This window comes from Heterodontus francisci, chromosome 11 (assembly GCF_036365525.1).
Source record: "Heterodontus francisci isolate sHetFra1 chromosome 11, sHetFra1.hap1, whole genome shotgun sequence".
NCBI lineage: Eukaryota > Metazoa > Chordata > Chondrichthyes > Heterodontiformes > Heterodontidae > Heterodontus > Heterodontus francisci.
The window spans coordinates 51588495-51599962 of NC_090381.1; the positions used below are offsets into that span (position 1 = coordinate 51588495).

At 39.0% G+C, this 11468-nt stretch overlaps 2 protein-coding genes across 4 annotated transcripts in view; one reads left to right on the forward strand and one right to left on the reverse strand.

The window, feature by feature from the left end:
• LOC137374872 (guanylate cyclase soluble subunit beta-2-like) overlaps positions 1-5449 on the forward strand; it is a 64809-nt gene extending 59360 nt beyond the window's left edge. For all 3 annotated transcript variants that reach the window (XM_068041439.1, XM_068041440.1, XM_068041441.1), the window contains 2 exons: positions 4918-5028; positions 5111-5449. In XM_068041439.1, coding sequence (XP_067897540.1) covers positions 4918-5028; positions 5111-5271 — 272 coding nt within the window. In that variant the 3' untranslated portion in view covers positions 5272-5449. The remainder of the gene's footprint in view (positions 1-4917; positions 5029-5110) is intronic.
• Positions 5450-7604: 2155 nt separating this feature from the next.
• LOC137375024 (putative coiled-coil domain-containing protein 195) lies at positions 7605-10954 on the reverse strand. The gene is made up of 3 exons (XM_068041648.1): positions 10717-10954; positions 8727-8991; positions 7605-7737 (listed from the first exon to the last, which is right to left on the reverse strand). Exons 1-3 carry the CDS (start codon positions 10952-10954, stop codon positions 7605-7607), a joined length of 636 nt encoding a protein of 211 aa, XP_067897749.1.
• Between the last annotated feature and the right edge of the window lie 514 nt (positions 10955-11468).

Consider the following 11468-nt stretch of genomic DNA (forward strand, 5'->3'; position numbering starts at 1 on the left):
GATAGGTTGAGTGAGTGGGCAAAAACTTGGCAGATGGAGTTCAGTGTGGGAAAGTGTGAGGTCATCCAATTTGGTAGGAAGAATAAAAAGGCAGATTATTATTTAGATGGAGAAAGACTACAAAATACTGCAGTACAGAGGGATCTAGGTGTTCTTGTACATGAAACACAAAAAGTTAGCATGCAGGTGCAGCAAGTAAGTAGGAAGACAAATGGAATTGTGGCCTTTATTGCTAGGAGGTTAGAGTTTAAAAATAGGGAAGTCTTGTTACAACTGTACAGGGTATTGGTGAGGCCATACCTGGACTACTGCGTACAGTTTTGGTCCCCGTATTAAAGGAAGGATATACTAGCATTGGAGGCAGTTCAGAAAAGGTTCACTAGACTGATTCCTGGGATGAAGGGGCTGTCTTATCAAGAATGGCTAAATAGGTTAGGCCTTTACTCATTGGAGTTTGGAAGAATGAGAGGTGATCTTATTGAAACATATAAGATTTTAAGGGGGCTTGACAGGGTAGATGTTGAGAATATGTTTCCACTGGTGGGGGAATCTCGAACTAGGGGACATAGTTACAGAATAAGGGGTCACATATTCAAAACTGAGATGCAAAGGAATTTCTTCTCTCAGAGGGTGGTGAATCTCTGGAATTCTCTACCTCAGAGAGTTGTGGAGGCTAGGTCACTAAATGTATTTAAGGAGGAGATAGATAGATTTATGAAATCTCGGGGAGTTGAGGGTTATGTGGAGCTGGCACGAAAGAGGAGTTGAGGCCTGGGACAGATCAACCAAGATCTTATTGAATGGCGGGGCAGGCTTGAGAGGCGGAATGGCCTACTCCTGTTCCTATTTCTTATGTTCTTATGGCCACCAGATGGACGACTGAGCCCGTGCTCTGCATTTTGTGATACCCATGTGGCCCTGGTGTAATCTTTCCAAGATATCAGTCCAGAGTGAGATCAGAATCACGAGCCTGTCATTATACACCAGCAAATCATCCGCAATAGTGAAGTGCTTCCTGAACTTGAAGAACATTTTAATTACTTTACCACTGGGACGTTGCTGTGGCCAACATTGTGTGCAATATCAGCGTATTCGGATGCATTCCATATCTCGCTTCTGAGCCTGATTTTCTTGGAGCTTTTGTGTATTTGCCGGCCATTGTGTCACAGTGTACTTTGAGTACAACTCAGTCTCGTCCACGAAGTTAACATCCTGTTGTGCAGGATGGTCAAAGGCAGCCCTAGATAAAGCATCTGTGGAAGTTTGCATCTTGCCTTGTACATACACTGTTTCGTATGTGAATCTCATTAGCCTTAACCAGAATCTCTGAATTCTCAGAGGCATTCTAGCGAGTTCCTTTTCATCCAGTAAGGAAATTAAGGGTTTGTGGTCTGTCTCAATGACAACTTTTAAGCCAATAATACAACCTGAGAACTTTTCACAAGCCCACATGACTGGGAGAGCTTCTTTCTCTATGACAGCGTACCTTGTCTCAGTCTCAGACAGTGCTCGAAATGTATAATAGATCGTCTTTTATATCCATCTGACTGTTCGTGAAAAAGGACTGCCCCTGGCCCTGTAGATGAGGCATCTGCTGCAATTGTGGTTGGAAGTAAAGAGTTAAATTGTGCTAAGATCTCTGGCAAAACCAGCATTTCTTTGACTCTTCGAAATGCCTGCTCTTGATGTGCATTCCAACACCAAGATTGATCTTTCTTTGAGAGTTGTCTTAAGGGATCAGTAACTTGTGCTAGAGTGGGCAAATATTTTGCCAACTGATTAACCATTCCAAGGAATCATTGAAGATCTTGGACAGAAATAGGAATTGGGAATTCACTGATGGCTCTGCCATTATGCCCTTGCTACTAACAATGCGCCCTAAGAAATGATTAGACATTCTTGAGAATTCATACTTTACGTTAAGCGTCTGGCCGCCTTCCTGAAATGATTCAAAACTTCTCTAACCCTCAGGTCATGTTCTTCAACGGATTAACCATGGACTAAGATGTTGTCCATATGGCATACTCCTTTAAGGCCCTGTAAAAATGTTTGACATTGTCCTTTGAAATATTTCAGGTGTAGATGTTATACCGAATGGTAAACAATTGAAACAAAATCTTCCAAACGGAGTGATGAAGACTATCAGTAATCTTGACTTCTCGTCCAATGGAACTTGCCAAAAGCTGCTATTCGCATCAAGTTTCATGAACATAACAATTTTGGATAACTTTGCCAAGCTTTCGTCTACTGAGGACATTGGATGAATTTCCCTTGGGGCAGCTTTATTAAGCTGAGTTAGGTCGACACAAATACGAAGAGTACCATTTGGTTTAGGAACTGGAACCATTTCTGAAAAACACACTGTTGGTTTTGTGACAGGAGAAATGACTCCCATCCTGGTCATCTCTTCTAACTGAATTTGGACTTGCTTCAGCAGTGGGTGTGATATCTTCATAGGCATAAAGATACATATTGGTTTAGCATCTTCTTTCAACGTAATGCTGTATTCGGTCTTCAGTCTTCCTAGACTGGAGAATAGTTTTGGAAAGTCTGCTTGAAAGTGGCTCTTGGATTCTTGTTGCTTGATTTCACCCTCTTTTTTGATAAACTGAAGGTCTATACAAGCTCTTCTGCTCAAAAGAGAAAATTCTTGATTCTGTAAAACATACAGTGTTTCCAATATCTGATTTCCCTTGTACTGGAGTGTTGCCTGTAGCTTTCCCTTTACTTTCAGCTAAATCCCTACTGGACCAAGGAACTGTGTGTCTGTTGGTTGCAAGCAATGTGTTGATAGCCACAGTTTGTTCTCTGACAAAACTGTGACACTTGTTCCAGTGTCTAATTTTAAATTGGTAATATATCCATTGACATAAATATCTGCTGTCCAGAATGCATGGTTAGGGTCAATGATCTGCCCCAGGAAAATTCCTGATTGATCCTTCAATGGAGCTTGTTCCACTTCATTGACCGCTCTTTGCACGAAGAGTTTTTGTTTGGAATCTTTAAAAGTAGAGGTCTTGCATTTTTTCAAAATGACCCACCTTTTTACAGTTAAAACATTATTTGCTGGACACTGTTCACGCCTGTGGGTCCTTTTGGCAGGGTTTCAAGGGGTCTTGCACCTACCCCCGAGTGCACCTTCTTGTCCGAAGACTGTTCTTCAGCCCTGCGCTTCAGGAACTATATGGTCATCAGAGTTTTTCTAACCCAAGGTTTCTCTTCCCCTCTCAAGATCGCTCTGTTCTGCCTTTGGACCTCTGCTTATCTGACAATCTGTATCGCCTTCTCCAGGTGAGGGCTTCTTTTGACTGTAATAAAGCCGATAGCAGTTCATCCACAATGCCCACAACCATGCGGTCTCTTATCAGTTCTGTCTTCAGTTCTCCATACTCACATCCATCAGCTAGTCTGTACAAACCGTTAATGAAAGTATTCACCGATTCACCCATTTTCTGGACCCTTCTATTAAACTTAGCCCTTTCTAAGATCTTATTACTTCTTAAATTAAAATATTTATCAAAGGCTTGTAAAACATCATCAAACTTATCAGAAGCCTCATTGCGATTACATCATCAGTAATTGTACCCATTGAGCACAGCAAAGTGTTTACTTGTTCAGCTTCAGATTTGCTGTGTAGCTGGGAAGCCATTCTGTATCTTAAAAATCTTCTCCACAGAGACTAATTCTGAATCTGGTTATGTCCTTCCAAATTCTCAAACCTTTCAGGCATTGTATATTTTGGAACAATATCCTTCCTAAACTCTGTAGGTCATTTTCTTTCTTTGATAAATTTTCGTGATGGAAGTGTTTCCGTGCTTTTTGGAGATTTCCCACATTTTTCCCTCGCGGTCTGCTCGAGTAACGACCACTGACTTCAGATCCATCCTTTGTGAGTATTCAGCTTTTCCCCATTTTGCCAGCCCAGTGCACCATTAGACAATGTTTCCAACCTTTTCTAAACCTTTGGAATAACCTCCAACCTCCAACCATTGCTCACTGATTCCTGACTGTTGCTTGGTTCTGTGACTCGATGCCTGTGATTGCTGGAATTGGAATTTACTCACAGACCACCACACTTCTGTGGTGCAGCCTGAATGCCTGTGCACTCACTCATCGACTCTCCATGTCTTTATGTCATCTACGGAGCAGCCCTGGAGCTCTTTGCAGTCTCTCCACAAGATCTGCAGTCTTTTGGCGCTACTACACCAGGTTATGCTTCTTAAAATCTGCTGGGTACATTCACCACTGCCATTATGTTGTATATTGTTGCTAGCATTTTAGATGCTAGGTTGAGCTTGGTGTACAGAGATTTCAGAGTCATTGTAAATCTAAACAGTAACTCATTTACTATATTTACATGGACTATATACACTTTCCATAAGCCTGTCTAGCTCTTACTCTGCATGATGCTTCTTGCTTCTCCCCAAGCCCATTACACATGTGCTCTCTTACATCATCATCACAGTGGGAGTTGTTACTCTCACTGTCCCACATATTAACCCTTTCAACCACATTGTTGTGCACCTGAAGTCACATATAGGCTAGGTAAGGACAACAGATTTCCACCTGGAAAGAACATTAGTGAACCAGATGGGTTTTATGACAATCTGGTAGTTTCATGGTCACTATTACTGATATTAGCTTATTATTCCAGATTTGTTTTATTAAATGAACTTAAATTACCCAGCTGCTTGAGTGGGATTTGAACTCATGTCTCCCAAAGCATCAGTCCAGGCCTTGGGCATGCTAGTTCAGCAGCCTAACCACGATGCTAGCATAGCCCCATATCCAGAAACTATTCCAGTAGTTCTATTTCTAGATTTCTTTTACAGACAACTAACAAAATATTACTGCAATTTCCAAATGTAAAAACAAATTATATTTTCCTGTTTAAAATGTTTCCTTTTTTTTGCATAGATGCCAGGTTCAATGCAAAACAGGATCGGCGACCCACAGTTGCAATGAAGTACACCGATAGGCCCAAGATTGTCCCAGAAAACATTTATCCAAAAATAAAGGACATGGCAGGTTCGCTTCATTTCTCAAACAAATAAAGTAAGTGGTGGGAAGTTGCAAATGGAAATAATGTGGGATTTTTCCCCCCTCATAGGAAAAACACGTGACTCAGAAAGTTATGGGAGTCTGCACAGTGTCCATAGCACTCAGCAATCAGAATGTGATGCCCAACAGCTTCCAAAGGATCATGATGAACAAGCAACGGGGAAACCCAGTCAGAAAAACATCAAATCAAACTTATGTGTCTTACTTTAAATGTTCTACTAAATAAAAACAAAAAAAAACAGTTTTATGCCGCTTTCACAATGCTCTCTGCTGTGTTAAATAAACACACCAATTGCTCTGAAAGTAATTGCTTCAACAATGCATTAAATTTATGTTGAAAGCAGGAAAGAAATGGGGAAGTATATATAAATTCTTGAGCACAGCTTTATTAACAGATTGTCTGATAAAATGTGTGTTACCTCAGAAAATTCAACAATTCACAGTGAACACCACATTCTGACAATGTACATAAATCTGTTTAATGTACAGTACAATATTTATGCTTCTGGATCCCACAGACTATCTGCCACATATGACACTGTCAGAAGGCAAAACAATTTTAATAATTTACTTTTATGAATTGTGATTAATTTTCATTGAAGGAATTATATAAAATAAACATTCAGGTTCATATATTATTAAGAATGTGCCAAATTTTAACTGAGCTCTGTTATCCTAATTCATACGTACCTTATGATATCCTGCTTTCATCTTACAGCAAAGTTGGACGCCATTTGGCCCATTGTGTCTTTGTCAGCTCTTTCAAAGAGCTTTCCAATTAGTTCCACTATCTGCTCTTTCCCCATATCCTTACAAACGTTTTCTTCTTAAATACTTATCCAATTCCCTTTTAAAAGTTACCATTGAATTTGCTTCCACCACCCTCTCAGGCAGTGCATTCCAGATCCTAATGCCCTGAGTTTAAAAAAAAAATCTTTCTCTCCCTCATCCAACCCATCTTCACCTACCAGGTATCTAAAACTCTAGTGTTCAATAAATACATTCATGCATTAGAAGAAAAAACAAACTAGGCTAAATGAATGCAACATTTAATGATTCAGTTTTATAAATTTGATGCGAAAGAAAATATTTTCATAATGCACGTGTTAAACAACCAATCCATTTACCCAAATAGACATTTTTCTCTAATGTGTCTGGATGATAAAAAAAAAAGAGGGAAAATATAATTACCACAATTCTTCCTGGTTACATTGAACAATGATATTTTGGACCCACATATCTCATTTTGCTATATATTCCATTTTGTTGGTGTAGATATAGGCACACACCAAGAAATACACATGCTTGCATGCACAGACCAGTTTCTCAATGAACTTAAAATTCAGGTCAGCAAATAACCACGTATTGAATATCCTCAGCCATTGTTATACAGACACATTTGAACCACAACAGTTACTTACATACATGGAATTACAGATATTATAGAACTCGAAACTATACCTCTCTGAGGTATGGCCCGGATTATGCTGTTAGCAATGAAGCGACGGTGCTCACCACTCACCATGAAGAAAGCTGCCCACAAAGATTTAGCAATCTATGTGGCATGGATTTCACCTTTCCCAACGTTAATTTCATTCACATGGGAACATCACCACCCCCAAGTTCCCCTCCAAGTCACACACCATACTGACTTGGAAATATGTCGCCGCTTCTTTACTGTTGCTGGGTCAAAATCCTGGAACTCCCTCCCCAACAGCATGGGTAAACCTACACCATAAGTACTGCAGCAGTTCAAGAAGGCAGCTCACCACCACCTTCTCAAGGGAAGTTAGGGATGGGCAATAAATGCTAGCCTTGCCAACGATGCCCATGAATGAATAAAAAGAATTCTGGCACCAACTATAGGGGATCTCTGGTGCCCAACAATGATGTCATCAAGCAGGCTGAGCAACCAATTACATTGAAGAATTCTCCCAGCCACCAAAAAAGGAAGTAAAATACGCCGATTATCTTTCACTGTTTAATCATTTTACAGAAAGCAAATATTGGGACTTATGTGAGGGATTAAGGTAGAATCTGAAACATCATAAACTATAGATCATTTTTTAAAAAAGTTATGGATTTATCACATTGGAAAAATTTGACATTTCACAAATATAAAATTAGTAGCCTGACAACTTGTTCAGCAGTAATTATGACTTAGTATGCCACCAAAAAGCCAGTTATACCTAATTCAACAAGGTGTAACTTTAAGGGTTTTTACAGTGGGACTAACAGCATAAAAAGTGAAAGTTCACATCAAATCAATGGCAGTTAGATGATTTTCATCTGCAAAGATTTCAACAGAGCACCTTGTGGAGGAGCAGGGTGTTACTGACATCAACTTCTGAATTACTACATTTAACTGTACATGTGCAGATGCCAGAAATTGCTCTCAGTTTCACAGAGTAACAATGGTGAATGCTGAAAGTTTCCCTGTCATTACGAGTCCAAAATCTGGGCCATAGAAACCCTTTCACGAAAGAACATAGAAATTTGATACAAATGTGTGTGTACATATATTTAAGTATAAAGCAAATCACTTAGGAATCGTTTTCCAGAATAGGAGACAGCTGATCACAATTCTGATTCCCTGGATGCTGGGAAGAGCCTTGATTTTCAGAATGAGATGCAAGATCCACAGGCAAAAGAAATGTTACAGACTTCACTTTTAATCTGTTGAGAGAATTGGAAGAAACATATTCACTGCACAACATAACGTGAAGTGTTGCACAGCATACTTTGCCACCTATCATTTCTTTATGTTGCAATGATATTATTTGAAGTTGTTACTGATCAATTGCGACCATATACTTAATCAGTTAAAACTAGAATTAGAGCAATTCAAACTGAAATACAACTTAAGATTGGTTGAATCCTGAACGGACTTGTAATCATGTAAAAAATGTATATTCAAGGATGCAAGGGCACAGTGTGTTTGAATATAATTGCTCCAATGATACAAGTTATTCAATTTCAGTTCTAACTTCCTAACATTTGACACTGCACCAGTTTAATAATTTTAATATCACACACCATTTTTCCTCTTTTGTATGAATTAAATGATAATTTCCACAAGACATTGATTTCTTGAGAACAGAAATTGCTGCAAACACAGCAGGTCAGTCTGCATCTGTAGAAAGAGAAGACAGGATGACATTTTAGGCAGAACCAGCTGTGTGTTTCCAGCATTTTCTGTTTTTGTTCAGATTTCCATCATTCGCAATATATATGGTAGTATTTGGGAACGTTATAGATTTAATGCTGAATGCAATTATCCTTTGTTCTACATCATTATTTGATTTAAATGTCCAGCTTTACTTTACTTTAGATATGTACAAGTGTAACTTTGTATCACATTTAATCCTTTATAAAAATATTTATGTTTAATTAGTGTATTTGAACCTAAGGTAACTGAAACACAAATTCACTAAATAAGACCTGATCATCAAAGCTTAGAAATGTATCACCTCAACTATTTTTCTAGGGCCGATGGCTAATCAGTCACTGGTTTATTCACGGAATCATTTTATATTTAATCATAAGCATATTCTCAATCCGAACTTTAAATTTTTCAGTGACAATGGGTCTGGTTTGAAGTGCCATTTCTGGAAAATAAGCTGCAACTTTCAGTTTGATCTCAAGAGGATTATTTTATTGCTTACTTGCACTTATGGGCATATTCTTGCAAGGTTGTTCCTTGAGGATAGTTCCTTTCAGAAGTGTTAGTATCTGGCAATCGAGCAAGAATTCCTCGGCTTTTAGTGAGTTTCATTATTGTGCAAGGCTGAGTCACTGCTGCTGATCCTGGCTCCTCTTGCTCATTCATTTGACATGTTAGATTTTGAACTGGAGATTTCTGATGTTTATTACCCACAGTGAAGGCATGTAGAGATGATATGGAGTAACGTCTCACAGTCATCGCGTTATCTGCAAATTAATTTGTGTGTTATATGTTGCATGTCCAATGCATTTATTAGACACAGGCAAAAACACATCTGATTGAAATCAAAATATATACAATATTGCTGCCACTCTGCTTTTGTTTAAAACACAAATTATATTCAATGTGATTGTATATAATGGGAAACAGCCCTTTAACAGATTAGTTAATTATCCACACGTTACGAATTTCAGTGGTACAGCTCTTAAAATTGAAACCACATCATTTAGAATGAATAGGACAATATTGCCTTCTTGAGCTAAATTTTGCAGTCAACCACAAAGCAATTGCATTTGCTGCTGACCTTGAAGAAAGCTACCACAAAGATCTAGCAACCTCTGCAGCATGGATTTTCCCTTTCCCGATGGCAGTTTAAATCTGACACCAAGTCAGGGGGATCATTAGGCATCCAGCAGCAGTAATGTCAGTGAGCAGGTTAAACAGCCAATCACATTGAAGTATTCACACAGACAGCAAACCAGAAAGTTAAAAACACTGATTATAGAGTCATACAGCACTGAAACAGGCCCTTTGGCCCACCAAGTCTGTGCTGACTATCAACCACCCATTTATACTAATCCTATATTAATCCCATATTCCCTACCACATCCCAACTTTTCCCTCAATTCTCCTACCACCTACCTACACTAGGGATATTATGCAAATATACAAATAGCTTTTCAGGGCCAGTGAGGGTGTTTATGAACTTAGTAGAGCATTAAAACCCCAGATACACCTCATTCAACACGGTCTAAATTTCTCAAGGGTTTTTAACAGTGAAACTAATAGTGTAAAAGTGGAAATTTTCATCAATTCACTGATTGTTCAGGGATTGCAGAGGGGACTTCAACAGCGCTTCCTCTGGAGCAGCCTAGAATCACTGACAACAACATCTGGATTTCAGCATTATACTGCACATGAGCAGACTCTGGAAGTTATCAGTTTCAGTGGCGTAATGATGGGGAATGCTGACAGTTTGGTTATCACAGAACCTTTGCCTCCTAGTTGAGATATCATTGTCACAGAATCCTTAGTTAGTGGATTCCAGGGTCAAAATCAAAGTACAAAGCAAAATACTATGGATGCTGGAAATCTGAAATAAAAACAGTAAGTGCTGGAAATACTCAGCAGGTCAGGCAGCATCTGTGGAGAAAAAAACTGAGTTAACGTTTCAAGTCTGTGACCTTTCACCAAAATAGGTCAGATAATCCAAAATTACTCATTGGAAAAAAGCTTTTGCAGAATCCTGGGAGGGAATTACAATTAATATTGTCCTACATAATAATTAGGGTCACTATAAGTTAGCTTACACGATAACAGTCACGGCACATTAGAAGTAACTGATTGTGGTGTGTTTGCAATGTCTCGAGACCGTGTTATGGCGCTACACCAATTTCCTAACAATTTGTTCTTTTGAGATTTTTCTTGTTTCTGCAAACCAAGAGGATTATTTTGGAAATGAAGCAATGTTGCTCAAGATGAAAAAACGTGAATTGGTCAATTTAACAGTTGAAATGTGCTGACGTTGTCGAGCTGTCGAAAGCAGGAATGTTAACTGGAAGGTTAATTTGAAACCAGCACAAACATATCAGTACCACCAAGTCAGCAATAAGTCGTGCCTGGAAAAATGGGCAGAAGCTGGATATTGAAAATGACTACGATCAGTGGTAAATGCGGATACTCTTTATATGCAGTTCACTTGCGGTATTTACCTCTGGTATCTCCTTCCAGCACAGGGGCGGAGATATTCCTGCGCAAGTTAGTGTGCGTTAATGCCTCCTCGGTTTTTACCTGTTGTTGGAGAGCGGAAATAGTTGTTTTTTCCAATATTTCTGCTCTTTTCCCAGACTGAGTTAACTTCACTCTTAGGGCCTTGTTTTCTGACTCCAGTTTCTTCATGTCAGAACGCATTTCTTTGATGATCTGCATGAGGCGCTTGTTACTTTCCATGGTGCTGAAACCTCCCAGAACAGCAATTGGCTGCACAGCCACAGTCGGATTTTCGGAGCTGTTCCAGAGCTTTGTTCACAAGAGACAAATTTTTAATGTGCGATCCTCGGCCCGTCCTTTTAATGGACCAAACCCCACAGGCGGGTAGGTCGCATTTATCACTTAATGATCAATAGGTTCAGGTGACTAGACACAAGACCTTTTAAATAATGTATTTGTGAGTTCAGATGGTTTCAATTTTCGATCTAACATTGGTTTGTAAGTTTAACCAAACGACATGTGTAAAACGATACTGACAACAGTTGGATTTATTTGTTTATTTAAAACTGTAACATTTTACGTATTTCTCCTTCAATTTGACGGTACTGTATTAGTTAATCACGCGTGGCATTAAAACATATACACATTATACGCCGTCTAAATTTTCATTTTGTTCCACAATTTTTTCGATTTTAATACTTTCTTTAACACACACACGCACACATAAATCCTGTGGGGCAATGGGCCATACCCT

Bases quoted from the DNA above. Each gene is read 5' to 3' on its own strand.
- LOC137375024 (XM_068041648.1), bottom strand. From the start codon at position 10,954: ATGGAAAGTAACAAGCGCCTCATGCAGATCATCAAAGAAATGCGTTCT. The intron at 8,992-10,716 runs GTAAATACCGCA...ATTAATTTGCAG, and splicing joins GCTGGAAGGAGATACCAGAG to ATAACGCGATGACTGTGAGA. The intron at 7,738-8,726 runs GTAAGCAATAAA...TTCTCTCAACAG, and splicing joins GAATATGCCCATAAGTGCAA to ATTAAAAGTGAAGTCTGTAA.